The 22,833-nt window shown below is 41.8% G+C and overlaps 2 protein-coding genes across 3 annotated transcripts; both read left to right on the forward strand.

The window, feature by feature from the left end:
* The first annotated feature begins 64 nt into the window (after positions 1 to 64).
* THG1L (tRNA-histidine guanylyltransferase 1 like) lies at positions 65 to 5,114 on the forward strand. Of its 2 annotated transcripts, XM_059825459.1 has the most exons (6): positions 65 to 255; positions 1,178 to 1,354; positions 1,825 to 1,994; positions 2,713 to 2,801; positions 3,419 to 3,526; positions 4,858 to 5,114. In XM_059825459.1, the coding sequence occupies exons 1-6, from the start codon at positions 65 to 67 to the stop codon at positions 5,017 to 5,019; spliced, it is 897 nt and encodes a 298-aa protein (XP_059681442.1). In that variant the 3' UTR covers positions 5,020 to 5,114. The 2 variants fall into 2 exon arrangements, with proteins under 2 accessions (XP_059681442.1, XP_059681443.1); XM_059825460.1 differs by lacking the exon at positions 65 to 255 and having other exon boundaries at positions 1,244 to 1,354; positions 1,920 to 1,994.
* A 2,823-nt stretch (positions 5,115 to 7,937) lies between these two features.
* Positions 7,938 to 15,245, forward strand: LSM11 (LSM11, U7 small nuclear RNA associated). The gene is made up of 4 exons (XM_059825524.1): positions 7,938 to 8,364; positions 12,327 to 12,466; positions 13,226 to 13,309; positions 14,841 to 15,245. Exons 1-4 carry the CDS (start codon positions 7,938 to 7,940, stop codon positions 15,243 to 15,245), a joined length of 1,056 nt encoding a protein of 351 aa, XP_059681507.1.
* The last annotated feature ends 7,588 nt before the right edge of the window (positions 15,246 to 22,833 follow it).

Consider the following 22,833-nt stretch of genomic DNA (forward strand, 5'->3'; position numbering starts at 1 on the left):
CGCCCAGAAGGGCTTGCCGCCGTGCCATTGGAGGGCGCCCCGCGTTTCCGCTTCCGCTCTGGCCATGCTGGGGTGCTGGCGGGCTGCCTCAGCCATCTCTGCGGGGAGCGGGTGGCGGGCGGGCTGTGTGCGGGGCCGCCGCCGCCTCTCCATGGCGAAAAGCAAGTTCGAGTATGTGCGGGACTTTGAGGCGGACGACACCTGTCTGCCCAACTGCTGGATAGTGGTCCGGCTGGACGGCCGCAACTTCCACAGGTGAAGGCCGGGCGGGCAGCCAGTGGCCGGGGCGCTTATGGCGGTGCGGTCGCTATGGCGACGCCTCAGCGGGCGGGCGGGAGGGTGGGGACTGGGCTGCGGGGAGGGGTTTCCTTGGCCTAAAGGCGCTGGGGGTGCGGGCTCTGAGTGTTGTGCCGAGAAGAGGGATCCTGACTGGGGCCGTGCAGTCGGCCTCGGCTGTCCCCTGCCCGACCTGTGTGCATTCTGCAGGTGCAGCGGTTACAAATCCTCCTTTTCCCCCTAATCTCCATGAACCCTTCACTCGGCCTCTCCAGGGCACGGAGCTACTACGGGTGTTTGTCTTCAAGGGCCATGGGCAGCTTCAGAACTGTGCCTTCGGCAGGGCGGGAGGGAAATGGTGTACCAGTGCCTTGGGCGTGCTGGGGGAGGGACAGCAACTGGTATACAGGGATATTTATTTGTGTTTGGAGTCAGTGTCTGTGTGGCGTTCACCTTCGGGATAAACAGAGCACAGTTCTCTTGAGTGGTAAATGATGTGTTCTTGCTGGGGGTTTGGTCACCTGAGGTTCTGGTAGAGCTCTTGGCAAGTTCATTGATAATGTTGCCCTTGTTGGACTGAGTATAAAAGGCACCCTAGGAAAGAGAAAGTGAGTTTACAGAAAGTAGTATTTGTCATCCTTTTCCAAGTAAAATACAGAATTCGGTCATCTTGAAGGACTGGTTAGGGTGAGATACTGACGGGAAGGAGAATGGGTTATCCAGAATGTATAAAAAGAGGGATTTTTTGTTACTGTTTTTCATACCTGGAGGAATTTCTGTGTCAGTATTGACAGGGCACTGGAAATCAATACTCATAGAAAGCAAATATGAGGAAAATGAATGGGTTAGCATTTTTAGTAGCTTTTTAAGGGATTCTTATTCAACCATTTTTGCTTTGAAGGTTTTCTGAGCAGCATGAGTTCAAAAAACCAAATGATGACCGTGCGCTTCATCTGATGACCAAGTGTGCCCAGACAGTGATGCAAGAATTGGAGGATATTGCTATTGCTTATGGACAGAGTGATGAATATAGTTTTGTTTTCAAAAAGAAGAGTAGATGGTTTAAAAGAAGAGCAAGGTAACAGCTGCTTTGATACTGAAGTGAACTTGTTTTTAACATCTCTCTCTAAACCTGTAATTCTTCTTTAGATTTGCCTTTTTCTGCACGCAGAGGTTAGGAGTAGGGTTGTGTTTGGGTGTATACACTACAATTAGTTCAGGTTCCTCATGTGAATTCTTTACATGTGATCTTTCAGGAAAATATGTTCAGTGATACAGAATTTGAAAAAAAGTTTTGATAAACAATAGAAACAAACATTGTTAAGACAAACATTCCTTAACAAAACGTTTCCTTTTCCAAACTCTTTTACTTGATTCTCAGTAATTCCTGTTCTTCAGAAGACTCTATGCTGTTGCTGATATGTTGGGCCATTATTTAAGAAATGCTGCTATCCACCAGAATTATCGCTACTGATACCTCAGATAATCAGATATATAATCATACTGACTTATTTCTTTCTTTTTTTCCTTTTGCTTTGTGTTTACAAGTAAGTTCATGACTCATGTGGTCTCCCAGTTTGCCTCAAGTTACGTTTTCTATTGGAAGGATTACTTTAAGGACCAGCAACTTCTGTACCCACCAGGATTTGACGGACGAATTGTGTTGTATCCCAGCAACCAAAATTTAAAGGACTACCTCAGCTGGAGACAAGCAGATTGTAAGCGTTTCTAGAAAGCAGAGATTTGTGCAGTTGAGTTCTCTTCCTCTCTGAATAGAAATGCCTTTATTGACAGTGTATTTGTACATACAGGTGTCAGTGAAAGAACAGCAGCTAGGGTTTTTAAATAAAAAATATTAGAATTGTTTTGGGCTTTGTATGAATGTAGAAATACTGGCTGAAATTCCGAGTCTTCAGGCTACAACTATATTTGTTGCATACTGGGAGTGAGTTCAGCCCAGGAAACATTAGAATTATTAATAGCATTCATTTGTTATTTTTTATGTTCCAGGTTTGTTTAGCCAAGATAATCTTTGAAGAGATGTGAATGTTCAAATTCACACCATGTAGCAAAATTGTAGCAATCAAAAGTGCTGTTTATTCTGTACTAGAACAGACCATTGGATATACTTTCTAGGCTTTCGTTAGTACGTAGTCTCTGTTGCTCAAACGAAGATAATTTATATTGCCTATAAACACCCTTCACCCTCTGCTCTCCCTCTTCAGAATTTTATAATGAAATCTATCTTCTCATCATTCTTATGATATGCAGTACCTTAAAAACGAATCAGAAAGATTGTATCTTCTCTAGCAACTGATATGATTAATTCCCCTTTATTCTTAGCTGTTTCTTGGATATGACTCTGGAAATAAAGTTGTTTTTTCTGAGTAGTCACTCAGATTTGGTAAATACTCTTTCACTCTTTTTTTTCTATAGGCCATATTAATAATCTTTATAATACAGTGTTTTGGATGCTTGTACAGCGAAGTGGTTTGACACCAGTGCAAGCACAGGATAGACTCCAGGTAAGACACTCTCGAGGTCCTTTTTTTTTTCCTAGCTACAAAGAAAATCATAAGATTTGCTAAGCTGTGCTTGCTGACCCAGCAGCCCTGTCTGGCTTGTCTGTTCTTACTGTAATAATTTTGCAGGTGTAGATTCAACTACTTCTTGAATTGTACAGATGTTAATCTGATTAGAAAATAATGTATTTTTTGTCAAATATTAGCAGGATCTTGATTTCTTAATTAGCAAGTTCAGAAATCTTAAAAATGTCATGTAAACATCCAGTATCCATAAGCATGAAGTAAAATGGCAGGATGCAGCTACTATTGATTCCCAGTCCCTTCTGTAGTATTTTGTCTCATTGTGCAGACTTCAGCAGATTATTTCTGTTTTCTTCTGGAGTCTGTTGACTTTTCTTCTATTCGTCTTGAAAATGTAATAAAAAACCTCTCTGTTTTAATATCCTCATTTGGCAGTTGGAAATAATTCCTCTGTTGGGAGAGGTAATTAAACCTTGTAATTTAGAGGTGAAAAACCTGAATAAATGTCAATCTTGCTTCCAGTATTCACCCATCTTCTACCCTAGAGATTCTGTTTGTTTTCTGTAAGAGTACTTTTTCTTTTCATTTCCTTTCAGGGAACTTTGGCTGGAGATAAGAATGAAATCTTATTTTCTGAATTCAACATAAACTACAACAATGAACCTTTGATGTATAGAAAAGGGACTGTCTTAATATGGCAGAAGGTAAAAAAACTATATTGCCACTTGCTTCGTGGTCATGTTTTAAATAGCTATGCTATGGCAGACAGGCTACACTGTAAGGTCACCATATGTATCCCAAATGTATGTCTATGTATAAATATATTTTGATACTAACCATATTTGCCATCTAATGATGTGTAAGATGAATAATTGTTTTGGAGGTGGTTTTGAAATATCTTTGTCTATGAGTATAGTATTAAAATTACTCTCTGAAGTCTGGCTTAGATACAAATTACAAATGTTGAGATAAAATGTGTATCAACAGATGACAATGTATATGTAGACTTTCACAAGACTGATGTATTTGCTAGATAAATCTCCCTTGTTTAATGAATCATACAGTTGGTTTCTTACTGTTACCAGCTTTGAAAATTGAGGAAGTATTCTGCTTCCTGAAAAACTACATTGTAATGACCATTGTCAGTTTGATATGGTAATCCTTGGGGCCTGCGCCAGGCCCTTCACAGGATTAGATCCCACGTATTTCCACTGCAAAGGAGTTACCAACTTTCATTCAGTAAGGCAGCTCAGCTCATAGTATCCTAGTCCTTTTCTACTTCTGTAAAGGAGCCTCGTAAGGAGTGCACCTGTTAATGGGGAATTCCTTTTAACGCTAACTTGGAAATGCTTATCATTCTCAGATTACATCATTGATGCAGAATTAGTTTAAGAACTTCCTGTCCTGTGTTTTGTATGAGATGAGACCCCAGAAAATCTTATAAGTTTATGGCCTTAGCGTCCTTCTGTAGTAGGAGATTTTGATTAGAAATATGTAAGCTTTGTGTGATCAGGACCCGATCGGTCTAGGCTGAGAGTTGTCCATAACTTGTTCAGCCTTTCAAATTCTATATGTAAAAAACCTGATAATCCTTTACTTTTTTTTAACTTAATTTTGGCCAGTGACTTCTATTATTTAATTTGAACTACTTAGAACAGATAGAGGCTCCCACCTGGAAATATTTTCCACTTGTTCCTTATGCATACTTTTTTTTCTTGGTAAATGTAGACATTTGCAAGGCTTCCCATTTGTTTTATATAGCTCCAGATTAAGTATTGTACTTTATTCAAGAATACTTGCAATCGGTTATGTGAATTTGCAGGTAAGTTCTTCAAGTCATGTGATGATGACATGACGTTTCACCTGCTTACGTGTTAGTCTTTGAATTGAGAATAGACTTTCTTTCAAATGATTGTGTTCAAATTCTGTAGTATGCTATAGGGTTAATAATTGCTTTGTTGTAGCTTTGTTTTTTGTCCATTTGTGATTCCCCTCTGGAGTCTTGTATCTGCTAATGTGTCAACTGTATTTTCAGATTAATGAAGTCATGACTAAGAAAATAAAACTGCCAAAGGAAAAGGAAGAAAAGGAAGTTCAAGTGACCCGGACTAGGACTAAAGTTGTTCCCCTGCACTGTGACATTATTGGGGACCAGTTCTGGGAGGAATATCCTGAGATTCTGGCTGAGGATAGTTGATATCTCCGATGAGTATAACTGGTAGTTGACATTTTGCTCTGCTTGGGTTGTTGGCAAGTGAGGAGTATGAATGGTGGCTGGCAGACTTTAACCTGTAACCCTCTTCAACAACTACATTGGGTTTACCACTGTTGTTGCCTGAAAAGACGACACTGGTATGTTGTCCGACATACAAGGATATGCCCATATGGAAAACCTAAAATCATATTATATTTTGAATATTCAAGAATTAATCATAAATTAAGACTGCTCCTTCCTTGTACCTGCATATTTGTAGAAAAAGCGTATAGAAATTTCATGCATTTCTATAGCATTTAAACCATGAGGTATTTTACTGAACTGCCAAACCATAAAAAAGCTTGCATATTTGAACAGTTAAAAGCAGAGGACTAAATAATTCTTTTGATTTTTGTTTCAACTGAGACGGACCAGAATACTTCAATTAGCACTTAGCATTAAATTTCAAGGCCAGTGTGTTTAGTCAAATTAGTGACAAACTGTTCAACTGCCTAATGTCTCTGATTCTTACAGAAAGGAAATGGAGTAGCCCAGCAGTTTCCTGTGACTGATTTTAAAAGCTTTTGTCAAATGTACAGGATTTTTATACTTTTTAAAAATTAAAAAAAAAAAAAAGAATTCTTCCCTGCTGTGTTTATTACTTGGCCTTTCTCATTCCTGGGACTTTTACTAGTAATTGGTGAAAGTTCCAATCAGTGAGATTAATAATAAAGATACTGTACAGACTTGAATTCTGTTAGGACATGGGTAGACATTGTGCTCTTATCTTCCATGGCCTGGGAAGTCATCGATCTCCTATTGTGCAGCACAGTGAAAAGTAGCAACACGGGAATGTTCCTGGTGCCTGCAAAGAGGGTGCTAACAAGAACTTGTATTGCTGTTCTCTGACTTTCCTGGGGATGACACAAATGTAGCAGTCCTGACAATACAAATTAGTTAGAGGGAAGGGGGGAGTGTGTGTCACCTGGTGTATGTATCGTTTTGTTGTGGTTTAACTGTCAGTTAAGACCCTTTGTCAAAACAGTTAAATCATACAGCCTCTCAGAGCAAAAATAGTTCTGCTGATGTAAAGGGGCTTGTCCCAGTGTCACTGGAATTTGAGGGAAATAACCTATTTCAGTATAGAAATACAACTATGATGATACAATAGGTATGTATAAGGGTATTATTACTGCTTTTAACCACACTGGTTTCAAAAACATGGTGCTAGAACAGTAGTCTGGCAAGCTGTTGCTAAGGCAGAGATAGTCAGCAGTTGGGACTGGCCATAAAAAAGGAAAGAAAGGATCAAATGTGACTGAAGAAGGTCAGTACTGAGTTTCCTGTGACTTCATGTAGCAGCCTACTCTGCTTCCCCTTCCTGCAGGAAGAGTTTACACATTTAAGGCAATGTGCATTTTGGTGTTTGTTGTTTTTTTTAACACTGAACAGGTACTGATGTATCCTACTACTTCGCAGTTTCTTCCTGAGATTAAACAATGAGTCTATGCGTTTATAATAGCACAGGGCTTCCCCTGTGCTGCTGTGTGCTAATACTGAGAAGTTAAGTACATGCAGTCAGAGAGTGCGCATCGTTTCTGGTTTGTAGAATGGGCTGTATAATTCCGAGGAAGGAGGATATGAGGGATTGTGAGGTGATGACTCTGAATGAATCATTGCGCCAGTCGTTTACCGCTAAGAACTTCCTGTCTGTCTGTCTGGTGGTTTTTGTCGTGCAACACAAATGTAGTTTACTTGACTTTGATATGCCACATGGTACTATCTGGTGCCTGTCTTCGAACATTACATATAAAGCAACTGTTCCAGAGCTGGTAACATTTGGATTTTGCAGTCTGAGTAAAGATGAAAAAAAATTTTGGCAAACAGAATTCATGCTTGGAAAGTATTGTGTAGGTTTATTGTATATAAATAGATATATTATAGAATGTATGGACATTGTGTGTATAAAAAATGGGTCTGTATTACTTCTGTATTACTTTTCTAATTAATTTGTCCCTCCAATAATAGGTAATAAGTAAACATACCTGTTTACAGATGGATGCAGACTTTGGAAGCATGGTATGGATTGTCTGTACAGCCACAGCCTTTAATTTGTATTAATATAAATGCTAGAGAAAGAAACTCCCTGTGGTATCCTCATGCATAAAGTCATGTATATGACTTTGTAGCTGTAGGGGAAGATAAATCTTCCCAAGGTTCAAGAAGTAGAGTGGCGTTAGTGGCACTCACAGCTCAACCTGTGCCTGTGCTTATAGATATTTGTATAGCTGCAGAAGTCCCGTACTGTCACCCAGGGAAGAAATAGGTGTTTCTGAAGTTAGTCTGCAACCTCTGGCTAATGCTGTATTGCCGTAAGAGGAAGCATTAAACGTACAGGAACCAGTTATGAAAGATTAATGGTAGGTGGTGGAATCTTGCGGTAAAAGGACTCTTGCTTCGGAGAAATGTTTCAGCACTGAATATCCTTTTACGAATTAAAATGCAAATTGCATCGCAACCACGGCCGTTTCATTGCCTGGGGCCCGTGGAGTGAGGTCCCTGCTCGGGGGAGCACCCCCAGAAGAGCCGGGGGGCTCCGCGGTGGGCTGCCGAGGGAGGCCCCAGTAGAGAGACCAGCGGTGGAGTTGCACCGGGGAGTTAACCCAAGATGCAGCGAGGAGGGAAACCGCAGTAACAACGAAGTAGCTGTAACTTCCCGGCCCGCCGCCTGCCCCACAGCCCGGGCGGAGCCAGCTCCGCCCCTTCGGGGCCCGGCCCGGGCGCGGGCGGTGCTCCGCGGTCTCCCTTCCCCGCGCCCCGCCGCCCGGAACCTGCTTAGCGTGTGCGCCCGCGGGGGTTCGCTGGGCGGCGCGGCAGCGGCCCCTAGCGGCGGCGGGCCGGGCCGCTGCCCGCAGCCCGGCATGGAGGAGGACGAGGGGGCTGCGGGAGGCGCGGAGCAGCGGCGCCCCCGCCGCCGGCCCGGGGCCGAGCGCTCCCCCAGCCCCAGCCGCCTGGACGTGAGCTCCAGCCGCTTCGACCCGCTGCTGGCGCTGTACTCCGCCAGCACGCCGCTGCCCTTCCCCGCCGCGCCCTGCTTCAACAACCTCGCCGAGTACGAGAGCTTCCAGCGCGGCCTGCTCCGCCCGCGCGGCCGCCGCTCCGCTCCCTCGCGCCGCGGCCCGTCCGCCGCCCGCGCCGCCCGCCGCGGCCCGCCCGCCGCCGACCCCGAGCGCATCCAGCGCCTCCGCAGCCTCATGGTCAACGCGGGCCCCGAGCAGGAGGCGGCCGAGGGCGGCGCGGCGGCCCGGCGCCGGCGGGCGCCGCGCAACGTCCTCACCAGGATGCCCCGTAAGGGCGCGGGCGGCCTGAGGGAGCGCGGCCCGGCTGAGGGGGAGGCCGGGGCTGGGGGGGGCGGGCGGTGGGGTGAGGCGGCAGGTTGAGGGGTGCTGGGGTGCGGAGGGGCAGTGAGGTGGGGGGCTGGAGTAAGGGCTGAGGACGCAGCCTGGGGCAGAGGGATGGAGTGGGCCCGCTGGGGTGCGGGGTGGCGGAGCGGGAGGCCGTGGGGGCTGAGGTGGGGTGGGGGGATGCAGGCTGGGCTCGGATGTGGCCGAAGGTGTGGAGTTGGGATGGAGTTCGGAGGTTTGAAGGGAGCGGCGGCTGAAGGGAGTGGGTGGGTGGCAGCGGTGGGTCGTGAGGGGGAAATGATGGAGTTCGGGTGGAAAATGGCACGTGCGTGCTCGGTGGGAGGCTGGGAAAATTGTGTACCGAAATGACGAGAACTGCTTACTCAGAAACAACGTTGATTTTGTTACGGTGATGTCCTCCTCTGTTATTTGGTTAATTCCGTTCATTCTCTTGATTTTAAGCAAAAAGGACGAGAAACTGCTGTGCTTTCAAAAGTACTCTTTTAAAACCAGGAATCAGATTTGAGTCTGTGCAGCTCATAGTTAAATCATAATCATAACACACTGCTATATCTTGGTTACTAACTGTACATCCTGGGGGCATAAATACAGCGCGGGAGTTTCTAGTAATGCGATGACAGAACAGTGGATTGAGGTGGGAGGCAGCTGTCATGTTGCTAATTTCATCATCTGTGGTGATGATACAAGTTTCTTGTTGAAATTTATGCATGCGGTCAGGGTAATAACCCCTAAACATTAAAGGGTGCACCCGGTGCACCTACACCAAGAACCAAATGGCATTGCTATCAGATGAGGTGTAACTTCAGTGCACTTAATTAAAAATACTGGGTGTTTATTGGAATCAAAGTATCTCTTCTAATCACCAGTATCACCTTACTGTTCTTTTTATAAAAAGGCAAAGCCCAAAATGTTCAATTCTGAATGTCCAAAGCAGAACTTTTTTCTTGCTTAGACACCAAAACATAAAATATTCATTGCCATAGGTGCTGTGTGATCCTAAATATCATGTCAACTTAGCCTTCTGCACAAATGCAGGGGTTCTGTTGGTGTAGGATTTCCAAAATAATTAACCTTAAATATTTATTTAGGGTCTTAATCCAAATAATCTGTATTTGGATTACTATGATGGAAATTGAAAAAAACTCTGTAAAAATTAACTTTACTGGTGGTCTGGCAAATAAATTACTTGCTTCCATTAAGAGCACGTGTTTAATATCCACACATCTAAGGCTGGACAGTGTGGACTTTGAAGAAGACTGGCACAACTGACATACAAAGTGCTATTCAGCAGTCTGGAGAGTTTTAAGAATAGTTTATTGGTGTGCTATCCCTGCTATCCCTGTAAGTAGGGGGCCTGTCTGCACAGCGGGTTTGCCAGTGTTTGAAGCTTGGATTCTAGGGCGGTAGCTGACTCTGAAAGTAACTGTGATATGTGGTTTACTGCATCCCACAGTCGTGATGCTGTGCTCCCAGGCAGCTGTGGCAAGGTGTGACGTGTTCCTTAAATTCAGCGTGTCAGAACTGTAAAATGGAGCCAAAATTTTGCTTGTCATGAGGGGTGATTTCAGTAGCCATAAAAGTAAAAAGGAAGCTACTTTTGCAGTGCCTGTTTTGGATCAGTTCAGGAGAAGCTATTTCTAATTACTTTGCATTTACCAGGGGGCAGAGAACTCATGTGCAAGTGGTTACTGCAGAGTGGTCAGAAAGGCATTTGATAGTGTTCTGAGTTATTTCAACTGTTCTGACTTGCTTTGCTCTTTTTTTTTTTTTTTTTTTTTTTTAATGTTGCCTCTTAATAAAGTCTACCATGAGGACAGGGACTTGAACTTAATCGGAGTTTGGATCTTTATTTTCTCCTTCCTGGGGTACTTGCTGTCTGGCTTACATTAGTTTTCTAGTCATCTTCAGAAACCTGGTATTAAGCATGTGTTTATTTTGTACAAATAGGGATTGGATTTTGAGTACAAAACCAACTAGGTAACTCTCTTCCATACGGATTGAAAAATTATTAATACTGGTACTTAACAGCATCAAAAGACACAGGCAAATCTAGCTGCATGCAGAGCCTGGTCATTACAGGCTTTGATACTTGCAGAAGAGGTATGTTGCAAAAATAAATTCCTTGTGTTGCTGGTTTTATTTTTTCTGAGAAATGGAATCAGACTGTTGAAGGTTTTTGGGTGATGCCCTTTTGATCAGGTGAAGTTGGAGGTTTACGCTGGTGAAGCTGGAACCTTACACAGCAAGGAAAAGTGGGAAGAGCATGTATTGTCTAGATTTGGTAGAGCTGTAAAGTAGTGTTTTCCACCAGGCCTAATGGGGTGCCGACAAGCAAAGGCATACTTGCAAATAAAGATTGTACTTGGATTTTTATAAGAACTTGTAGATAAAGTTCCTATGCAAAAGGAACATATGGATCTAAAATCTAAAAAAAAGTGAATCTAAAATGATCCTGTAAATACTCAGGGTTGGTTAGAAAAAAATACTGTTACCTGATTAAAAGCATCAATCTGGTGTAGTGATGGTGTCATCTGTGGTTCCTGTGATGGACCTGTAAATTCAGAACATAAGTTTGCCAACAGTTAGGCTGAAGGAATCACACAGACTCATGAGAAGACTCCCATATGCAACACTGGGAGGTACTGAGACAGCTTATGCTCTGTGTGAAAGCAATTTTCTCCAGTTATTCAGCTGGAGAGGGCTGGCAAGAAGACAATGGATCTCAAAAAATAAATGTGATTAGGTTAATTCAGGGGAAACTGCTTTAGATTTCCCTACTGTGCCTAAGAATTACCATGCAGCCAAATACTGCAGGTCAGCTGTCACATGGTAACATTTTACACTCACAGGATGCATTTTCTAGTGTGTAAATCAAACCTTGAATACGTAGTCCCTAAAGCACCAGGCGAGAGGTCATCTCTGACTCTCATATTTTTATTAATACGGAGAACTGTATGCGATTTTAGACCAATATTTTTCCCTGACTCTCAGTAGGAATTGCACAGTAATCTTGTGGCTGTGTTTGCATAAGCAAACAGGTAGCTGTAATTTATCACTGGAATGGCTTCACCAAGGCGTGGGTGGAAGTTGTAAAGTAAACAATATCTACCCCTCTAGATAATTTACACTTGCAAAGATTTCTAGTGTGCAGATAAGGCTTGTGTTTGCCAGGTAAGTTGTATGTTTTACTGAATTCCTTTGGTTTTGCCCCGACTAAAAGCATTATTGTTCTGCAGTTTAGCATGGTTTCATTGGTGGCTGCTGCTTACAGTAACTTTATTTCTTTGCCGAAGACCTGCACATCATTGAAGGATGTTCAGGTGGCTGCTGAAAGTTTTATCTGAAACAACACATTTTCATCAACTTAAACTGATCCAATTTAGTTAGTTGAAGAACTTTGAGTCATCTGTTGCTTCAGAAATCTTGTAAAGAAAAGGAACACATCTGATACAATGCTTTATTAACAGATCATAATTAATCTGAGGTAGCCTTAACTAGGCATTTGTCTTTTCAGTGAAACTCTCTCTGCTTTCGTGAGCTTTCTGTTCCCTCTGAACCACTTTTATTTAAGATGAGCATTACTTAATATGTTTTTGAAATGTAGCAAAAAGATTTTCAGCTAAGGCTGATTTGGCTATCGGTTATGTCAAGTGAAACCTTCATATTTTCTAAAGTCTTTGCTGTCCCCACTGTAAGGAGAGTTTTGGTGGTCTAGTCAATATAACCACAGTGTGTTACAGTGCTCTGGGGCTTCTCATTTCTTTTGCTGTGAAGACAAGTGTTGTACCAAGATCTGCCATACTTCTACATAGGGTAGATTTCTACATATTATATATATACCCCTGTAATTTGTTGAAGACTCATGATGTTCTCTTTCTGTTTCAGTGCATGAAGGCAGCCCACTGGGGGAACTTCATCGCTGTGTCCGAGATGGTGTAAAAATCAATGTCCATATCCGCACTTTCAAAGGGCTTCGTGGAGTCTGCACAGGATTTTTGGTTGCATTTGACAAGTTCTGGAATATGGTAATTATTGTTCCAGCCCTTGATTTTTAACTGCTGTACTGAAATTGGAATTTGCAACAGGTTTAAGCGAATTTTGAGAAGATTAATGTGGTATTGTGGTTCATAAAGCTAATTTGCTCTGGCACTGAGTGCTGGGTTTCAGACTTAAGTGGTGCTTGGTGTTGGATTGGTACGTCTGAGAGGTGCCTAGCCATCTTTATAGAGGTTTTAGGTGAGAGAGCAGTTTTGAAGCGTTCCCAACAGCTTCAGTGTTTTGTATAAGAACCCAGGAAGGTGGAATCTGAGGAGTATCAGAAGCTTCCAAAGCTTTCTGTGCAAAACCCAATCATCTTATAGCGGTAGCCACTTCTCTGTTTTCTTTCACTAACACATCACTGGCGTGTCAGTGGCAAAAGCTTTTCCCTGTGTTTTACCTCATGCAGATCTTAAAGACAGTGGATGGAAAAGCAGCTATTAAATATTTGTGAGCCTGGGGCTGTGTGAAAAGTTTGGAAACAGGTGGCGGGGGGAAAGGATTTTGCAGGCAAGGCTCAGAAAGCTTTTGTAAGTAATGCAGAATGGATGCTAGGCTTTGCTGTTGCTTTTATACCTCAGTACAACTTAGGTGATTGAGAAGCCAGCTCCAAAGCACAGCTTGTTCCTAGGATGAATTTTGTCTCAGAGAGAGAGCATAATTTCATAATGCTGTGACACAAAGCTGGTCCAAAGCTTCTTCATGTTTTCTTTTAATTCCTTTCCATTTCTTTTATCTACTTCTAGGCCCTGACAGATGTGGATGAGACGTACAGGAAACCAGTAATGGGCAAAGCTTTCTACGCAGAACCTCAGCTCACAATAACCCGGGTAGGTAACCATGTCCAGTTTTCATTTTTTTTAGTATCTCCTTTTTCAAAGTAGTAAAAGGGGAGCATTGATTGGAAAACTACATTTACATTTGAAATATTTTGCCTCCTTTTATTACAGATGACTCTAAAATGACTTGAATGGGGAGAAAAAAGCAGTTTTCTGACCTTTTTGAAAGTACTTTGGCCATAGTTCAGTGTTAGAGAAGTTCCTCTTTAGAGTTCTTAGTATCAGATCACAGTTGCTGCTACTGCTTAGTGCTATATGCTGACCTTCTATAAACTCATTCTGTGGTTTTTTATTTATTTGTGTTCTGCATTTTTTGCACCTGCAACTGATGCGGTCCACGTTTGTCCTGCCAGGTGATTTGGCAGTGCGTAACTCTGATACTAATGTTCATGGAGCAACAGTCTTTTGTCTCCAGCCAACAAAACAGTACGTCTGTTTGGTCACTTCTAGTCCAGGTACTATGAAGCCCAGGATTCTATATGTTGCCTCAAAGTAAGACACTCTCTAGGATCCAGCTGCAAAAAAAGATACTTGTGAAGTTGAGAACTGAAGAGATGATAGATGAACTTCTGAACAATGAAGGAAAAAAAAATGTGGCAGGGCTGTGCCTGTTGAATGGCATAGCTTTGGGCCTTCTAAACATCAGAGAAGCGTCACAAAAACTTTTAATCAGTTTCATTGTGAGGAATTTGCTTTCAAATTCCTGCCATTTAAATCTGTTTTCTGATGGATCCCACCCTTCCTTTTTTAAAAATTAGTTAAAAATAATCAAGTTGTCATTGTTCCTTTAGCCCACTCTCACAGGGATTGGCTTTCTATCCTGTTGCTGGGAAGAGACAAGCTAACCAAGAATCCTTTTCATTTGTCAGTATTTCATAAAAGCTCGCCTGCGGCCAGAGTAAAAGCAGTTTCTTTTCCAGTTTCAGCACCATGTATTCTTAGATTAATGAGTTCATATAGTGCTTTGGATCTGCTGCTCTAGCTTTTATTATTTTTCTCTTGTTTTTGGTCTCTGCTCACCTCCCAGAATACCCACATGGCCTCTTCTAGTTTGTTTTGGGGAACACAAAAGGTCCATCATTTTTTCAGTATACACTCTTTGCTGATTGAGACCCTTATCTTCGGGATTCATGTCCTGCCTGAGGACACAAGGATGGAAATCTCTCTAATACTGTCTGATGACATTACAAGAGTGTTGGGGAAAGTGAGCTAATGGAGGAACTTGGTAGCCTTCTGTTGTTCCTGCCTGAAGTTAAATGCCTACTGCACATCAGTATTGCTCCCCAAATTCCTCGGTGCTCACGTAAAGACGTTCATGCGCATGCAAGAGATCCATTCACCTTATGTCACGCTTTGACTTTGGCAAGAAAACATAGTATTTATTGCTGGTAAAGGTTCTTCACTAATTGTGTATTGTGAGCTCTGATATGGGATCGTATACACAAATACCACGTAGAAATGCCAAACAAGCGGCCTCTCTTGTTTTATGAATGTGGTCATATACACAAATGTTCTTTTACAGCTGTTTGACAGACTCAAACTGCAGGAGTCCTCAGTAAAGAAGGGAGCTGACTCAAAGACTGTCTCAGAGGAGCCAGCCCTGACAAATGACTCTCAGATGCTTGGATGGAAAGTTGGATCAGGACGAGGTAGAGCAGAAGATGAGCGTGAGAAACAGAAACGCTTGGGCAGAGCTGGCGAAAAGAAGATGCCAGGTGACAGTTTGCATCTGGCTGCCAGAGGTGAAGCTGATGTGGGTAGCGGGACTGCCCACACGGAGGGTGCCAGTGCTGGTGGTACCCGTGCAAGAAGCCAGTCACGGAGAAAAAGGCGTCCCAAAGTGGATTATCAACAGGTGTTCACACGTCACATAAACCAGATTTTTATTCGAGGAGAGAATGTCTTGCTTGTCCATTTAGCACATTGACTTGGCTGAGCCTTTGTCAGTATATTTATTTGATAGCATGAATTGCGGCTGCAGCTCTCATTGCGATTTAGTGTTCTCATTAAGTATGATGGTATGGTGACTGGTTTCCCATTGCCATAACAAGGTAGGGGAAATAATTCTAACTGGAGCATCCTGAGCTTGATGCTAAAACAGCCTCCTTAGATGTCTGTTGAGGGTCTCAGAACAAGGTCAGCAATGCAGTTGTTTCTGTGAAAGGAGGGAGGTAAGCACAGATCCCACTGCTCCTTAAAAAAAAGCTAAATGGAGAGGGTTGGAAGAGAATTTTGATGTAGTCAGTTGTAGGAGCTAATTGTGGCACACATTTAAGGAGCTTAAGATTAGATCTCCACCTGAAACGAATCACAAATGCTATTTTGCATGTTTTGAGTAATCTTAAGAGATAACTGCTAATGAAACCAACAGTTTATCTGCTGTTACATGGATGTCTTCTTTTCCAGACATAATTCTGACAGTCATTTTGAGATAGTCTATAAAAAGGTGGAGTGACATACTACTGATGGCTATTAGCCTCTTCTTCATAGTTAGCTCTGTAATGCCCTGTGTGATAGAAAACCTCTTAATTGAAAACTCTTTTTCTGTGAATGTTGGAGGACTTTAATTTGTTTTCAATATCAAAGCTTAGGCTTCTATTTGTAATGCTGTGCTTTAGCCCTGTGTCACCAGCAAGCAGCTAACGTAACTGACCCAGGGACCTCCATATTTGGAGTTTATCTGTGAATACTGTGGATGCAGATGGAAAATTGTACTTTTATATTTCACCCATTCGCTACTTAGTGTAGCAGTGAAGTTTGCAAAGATGTGTTTTTTTCTTCTGAGATGTAAGTGTTTGTGCTGAGCACAATTGTACTGTATCTAAGCACCTTTCAAGTTCCCTCTGTTGAAAACTAGAGGTGCTGTGTCTCCAGCAATTCTCATGGAGCAGAAGTCTTCATGGGTCTTTCCCACCCATATGAATGATGCATCATCTAATTCCAGTTGAACTGAGCTTTGGAGGTGTGCCTAAAAATGTTTTGAAGTATAAAAGTTAAACTCAGCTCATCAGTGGTTTTATTTTAGCAAGGTTGCTAAGCTACTGTAGATCAGGCCAGGCTTCTGCAGATATAAACTGCTTTCCAAGAGCTACATGCAGAAGTATGACGGTAAATGAAGCGGTTATATTATCTAGTCTGTTCCCCTAGATGTCAAAGGACACTAGATGTCACACTGCTATTCCTGTATCCATCTCAACTATCTTATGTTTTGCAGCAGCTCCATGTGTTTAAGATGAATTTGGGAAATTGCCAGGATAATGGTTAGATCTGACGACGGGTAGAACAACTTTTTAGTGCTTTATAGCAGGTCTTGTACTGCATATAGAGGTCACAAGTCTTCAAACCGAGTGACTGTACTCTCAGTGACGTGTATTTCTGTTGCTGCAAATGTGGCATACTGCTTGCTTGTCATTAGGGGTATGTCTGGTGCTCGGGTGGATTACAGACATCATTTAGCAGGAGTTCCTGGACACACAAAGCAGCTGTGTGCCTCTGGGGGAGCCTGAAACTTTTATGTCAACTTTTCAGATGACATGAGGCTTGGATGGCTGATCAGCTCAGCCACTGATCTGCAAAACCAAGTTCAGCCTGGGATGGAATTGCCTCAGAATAAAAAGTACTGTTGATGCAAATCCGTTTCATCAAGAGTGGGAAAAAAAAAAAGGAAAGAATATCTACAGTTTCTTATCATACATAGCTTTATCACTGTAATCACTTCTTGCTACGAACTGAGACTAGGCACTGAAAAGATTCTTCTTTTGGAGGTTCTTCTTTCCTCTCCTTTAGTGCTGTTCTTGTTTGTGTTCTGCAGTTCTCTGCTCAGGACATTCTAAACTCTGGTTTAGGAAGATTGTTCTTGTATTCACCCCTAGTTGTCCTGGCTTTCTGAACCTTTCCTGGTTGGCTTTCTGTGGGGTTGCCAACTGACCAGAACCCTCACAAATTATTAGAAACCTGTGAAACTAGAAATAAGGGGCTTATTTCTGCTCCTGACTTCTCAGTAGTTTTTATTGCAAGTGAGTATTTTTCTTTGTGATGTTTTTGGTTGCGGGTTGTTTTTTCGCCTCTGCTTTCTGACTGTTTTTTTATTTTTTATTTCAGTTGCTTGGGATGACTTATCTCTGCCTCTTCCATTCATGCCAAAGGCTACTGGTTTTGACACCTCTCCTCTTTCCTTCATACTTGACCAAAGGGTGTCAAATCTCCACTCAGGCCTATGTACTCAGACATCTCATTGAATTCTTGCTTTTCTTTACCTCATATTCTGAATTCTCTTTGTCTGCCTAGTTTATACTGCCTTGTGCATGAAATAAGATCCAACTACCACGAATGTTTTTGTGGCTGTACTGTCCTCTTTCCTTGTCAGCTGACACTTCACCAAGTTCTCAGTTGCTACTAGAAGTCTCAGTGTTTCCTTTCATCAGAAGTTTTTCTCTGAAAACTTGCAGGTGTTTGTTGCTTCACATCTACAAGTTTCTGTTTTTATGTTTTATGAAAAATGCTGGTGCTTAGACTTGCGTTTGTGCCTTGATTTTTATATCATTACTGACCTGTTCTTCCAAAATCATCACGTCAGTCAACAAACCTGGCTAAGAACTATACAGTTTGTCTACTTTTTTTGCTCTACCTCATTATTAAACTGTTCCTCCTCTATTCTCATTGTTGTCTCATCTGTGGAGTTGGTTAAAATTCTGTCTTCCAATTTAGATTTAATGGTGGTTCTTCCTTTGTTTCCTACTTCCCTATCCACCTGTCATTATTTCCAGGCTGCTTCCTAAATACAGCCTCTTCTACAACTTCAGATCTTCCAAAGTGTCTTCCTTTTCCCTACTTTTTCTGACATTGTATCTTTTTAAAGCCTATTATCAAAATGCTATTTTATGAATTTTGTCTCTTTCAGGCATCATGATTGTGACTAAGCAAGTGATCCTGTATGTGTGTTATCACTTGCATGTTTAATACTTCAGATAAAGTTGCTCTTTAAATAAAATTGAATGTGATGGTCTGAAATGAAGTCTTCTACCTCATGTAAATCTGTTTAAAAAAAAAAGAAAACAACCCTTGGAAACAAATGAGCTTTTTTTTTTTTATTGTTTCTGGTTATTTCTTTCCATGTTTTTCCTTTTCCAAACGCAGCATAAAATCTAGGTTCTTTGTTCAAAAAGCTGTCTGCTCCTAGCCATTCCTCTATTGCTGCAGTGTCACAAAAATGGTGTGAGCATAGACACCTGAAGTTATTATGCTAAAGAATGAAGAGTAGGAGCAGGAGGCAGTCTTAGGAAATGGAGAGCTGTGTAAGAATGAAAAGGCTTTGGGCCAAATATAAAGAACTCTCTGGAAAGGATCCACATACTGATTGCAACCTGTCCAGTATTTCTAGGACATTGTTCAGCCTGGTCTCAGCATTGATTCCTAAAGCGTGTTTATGGTGAAGTACCAAATCAGTGCAGGGAGCAAAGTTTTCTGAACTACCTTTGAAGAAATGTTGTGATAGTGTCAGAATTTTTTAGAATGATTTCTAAAATAGCAGACAAATATGAAACTTGTGAAATGTTATGATGCCAGCTGCAGAAACGATGTAATGCAGTAGTCTTGGAATGTGATGTCACAGATATATCTCACGGTGTCATCATATATGTTTTCAGTGCCAACACAGTTCAGTAGGGAGCAAAGTCTCATGGTTACTAAAGTAAGAGTGGTGATTTTATTTGTACGGTGATAGAATTCTAGGAACCTTTGCAGATAGTCTGAATGGGGTTTTCATGGAACCACAGCATAAAACCTTTCTATGCTGTGGGGAAACTGGTATGGAGAACCAGGCTGTGAGCTGCAGTGTTACCCTACAGTTATGGATATCATGGCTGGGGTTATTTCTTGGGAAACTTTTGCACAGATGCTTCATTTATCAAACACTTCTTAAACAGGGTTGTGGTAGTAAAATAGATAAGGCCAAAGGAAAAAAAGGAGTTTGTAGAACGTGTGGTTTTAGTTCCTTCTCTCAACTGACTGGTCCAGCTTGTTAATTGCCTGAAAATTTGTTGGTTGTTTTTTCTGATCTAGAGACAGATGCTTAGCATGTCCTCACCCGGTGATTACTGAAATAGTGAGTACTGTTTTCCATCTACTTCTTGTCCTTCAGTTTCTGGATTAGTTGTTTCTAATGCAGCTTTCCCTTCTGTATCATTTGGAAGCAGGGCAAGGTCTCTCAGCAGGAGTAGGCTTGACTGCCCACTGTTATTTCCCCCTCCCTAAGGAATGTTACCCCGTCTTGTTTTGCATCCAGATAGCCTTTGGCTATTCTTGATTTTCATACTATTCTCTGCAGACTTTTGGAATTATTTAGTCAGAAGATTATTTATCTTGGCTTGGTTGGAGTAAACTGATTTTTTTTATTTTTTTTTTTTTTTAACTTATTTTCCTTCCCACAGTGCTAGATTTACCTAGTTTGCTGTTGCAGTCACCTACTTGCACCTATGAATCACCATGGGTGAAGAAGTGTTCAGGAAAAAAAGAAGCTAATTTCTAATGTCTAATTTGTGTTGAATTTGACATTCTGACCAACATGCTGCCTACACTTACCCTTTCTATTGCTTACTGGCACTGACCTAAATGAGACAAGTGGAAACAATGATTTCATCCAGAATCTTGAAAGAAAATGGAAAGGCAGTAGGGATGACCAACTGTGAAAACACTCTGAGTTTCTGAAGATGTGTATCTCCAAGTAAACTTCCTGTCTTTGATTAAACTGATCAGAATTACAACCACCATCTTACCCAGTTGCAAAGCTTGCAGTTTAAAATTGGCAGGCACAGTACTACACCCTTTCAGAGGCAATGCAGCAGCAGTAGCAATAGTGCAGTGATTCCTTCAGCCAGGCAAGCTCTTCCCTGAGAAGCTGTTGAGTTATATGTCGGTGTCTGCCTCAAAGCGTAACTGGAAAATACTGCAGGTGTTTTCTCTCCTGCCTGCATTGTAAAGTATAAAACATAAATGTTAGAGTATGCATCTTCTACAGCCCAGAACTATTTCAGTTCATGCTTTCGCTTTTTGACATTGGCTTAAAATTTTGAAGATTGTACTATAGCAATCCTAAGACTGTCTCTGCTAAAATGTTATGAAAGGCTAACACTTACTAGAAATTATATTGAAAAACTAATGGATTACAGAATTTGTGGAATTCTTATTGTAATTAAGGTATTGCAAACCAAAAATCTCTATTCTTAAGGGTATTATCAAGATGCACAAATGGAAATGTATGAAGCCACAACTGGTAAAAGAGAGGATAAAGAAGTACTTCCTTTCTTCTAGTGAAGGAAGATGATCTTCCTAGAGTGAGATAGTAATTTCAAAGATAATTCTCCCAGTTCCCAGGCTTGATGGTAGGTGGGCCTAAACAGTCCGAAACTCAAAGTGAATTAGGCACGTACAAAAAACAGAGCTCAGAGATGTGGCTGTTTGCAGTCTTAAGTATCAACAGTCTAACTTTACAGTGAGAGCTTCTAGAGAAGTAACTCCCATTTACAGTCCTTGGGTGTCTACAGCATTATCTCCATGCGAAGTTTTCGTGGCATTATTATCCTCACCCATAAGAAGATGACAAATACAAGGGTTCATGATGTGCTGTCCTGTATTATCTTATTTAAGAAGTTGCTATGTACTTAGTGATGAGATCTGACTAGGTGGATGGAGGAAGACAGGGGTTTCCAGTTGCAATAGGAACTCAAGGAGAGAGACCTAAAATATTAGTGATATCCTTCTAGGTAATGAGCTAGAAGTCTAGCAAAGGAGGAGAGAGTCCAAGCTGAGCTTCATTTTTTTTATTTACCAAAAATATTAATACCCTGGTAGGGTATATTTGGACCAAAACATACAAATGCACTCAAGTTTTCGTTAAGAAACTTTAACTTGGTCAGACTTCTTTCCGGCAGTGCCTGTGTGTCACCTTCAGATAAACATTATTACAAGTTTTTTTTAAAAGTATGTTACTGTTCATGTAGCCAGTAATGTGCATTTCATATCTAAAAGGTGCTTTTAAGAGCCACTGTCGTTAGAAGCAAACACCCATTTTCAGGGGCTGGCATGTCTTGTCTTTTATCCTGACTCTATAACCTAAGATGAAACTGGGAACAGCTGGATGCAAATAAAGCAGTTAAAATTTGTTTGGAAAGAATTTTTTTAAAAGTCACAGCTTTTTCTGTCAGGTGTTGCCGATTTATCAGGAGTAAAAAGCTTCAATTATTACATGGTAGAAATATTTTGGAGAAAAACCTTACTATTTAAGAGCATCCTTTGCTGCCGTCTTTTTTACCCATTAGCAGCCTGGGCAGGAAAAAAAATGAGACCACTCGGGAAGAGATAGGCAACGCAGTCTGACAGTCCTCCAGGTGGGCACTGCAGGATCAATGTATTTGATGAAGACTTCTTGATGGAAAAAAAATTGTGTGTAATCAACTGTAAGTATAACATGTACCTCTCTGTACATTTTCCCAACTATAGGCTTTCATGGCATGCTGAAAGCGGGAAAGCAGGCAAAGAAAAAGGAGGAGAGAGGAATTGCTTTACTTGGTGATAGCTCCGTGAAATGGGGACTCGCTTTCTAGCCTGTACACTTTGGCATATTTTGGCCAGCATTGGGCGGTTGTGCTTTATAGGTGCGGGGGAGCGTACGCAGAGACAGTTCTCGGGTGCAGCCTCTGTTACGTTGTGAGCATTTCACAGTGCGTGAACTGTGCCTCAAGAGTCTCTGCCAGACTCCATCCCTAATAATTGACACATTTGAACTTGTCTCTAAAATTTTGTAGAGGAAACCCAGTGGGAGAAAAACCAAGTAAGCAAATTTCCCCTTTTAAGGCAGGGGTGGTAGGAGGCTTGGTTATCCTTGTTAGCTTCCTGGGGGTGCAGGACAAAGGACTACTTTAGTGGAGGAATATCAGAGATGGCTTGTCTCATGATGTTTACAAGTCCTTTTAGATGTCACTGTAAGTGCTCTTGCTCTTAGCTGGTAGAAGTGAAGGCCTGTCAGGGAAGGAAAATGCCTTCTGATGTTCCTGGATAACTGTTTTATTAGCTGCTAGCTTCATAGTGTACACTTGGATGACTTAGCTGAAGAAAGTCAGTACACCTGAGACTTTCAGTCAGTCTTGTATTCATTTAGAATGAAAAGTAGTTTGATCAGTTTGTGTAAAAACATATCCATCCTTTTTTCCTCTCAAAAGATCAGTGTGCTCCCTCAGGAAAGAAATGAAAGCCGCTCCTGTAGCGATTGCTTCTGATTTCCACTGCTTCAGAGCAAAGTGCAGCTGTGTCATTGTATCTTCGGTGTGACAGATTATTCTGAGATGAGAAAATGAGAGAAGTGTTTGGTTTCTTTAAAACTAAAATGGACATTACAAGGGGAGCAGTTGTCTTGACCTCTTTTCAAATGGTGCATGCATCCAGTGTAGTCGCATGGATTGGGACTTGTTAACCAATTAGTCATCTATAAAACTTCCTTAACGAACCACAGAGGAGCAGCA

This window comes from Gavia stellata, chromosome 16 (assembly GCF_030936135.1).
Source record: "Gavia stellata isolate bGavSte3 chromosome 16, bGavSte3.hap2, whole genome shotgun sequence".
NCBI lineage: Eukaryota > Metazoa > Chordata > Aves > Gaviiformes > Gaviidae > Gavia > Gavia stellata.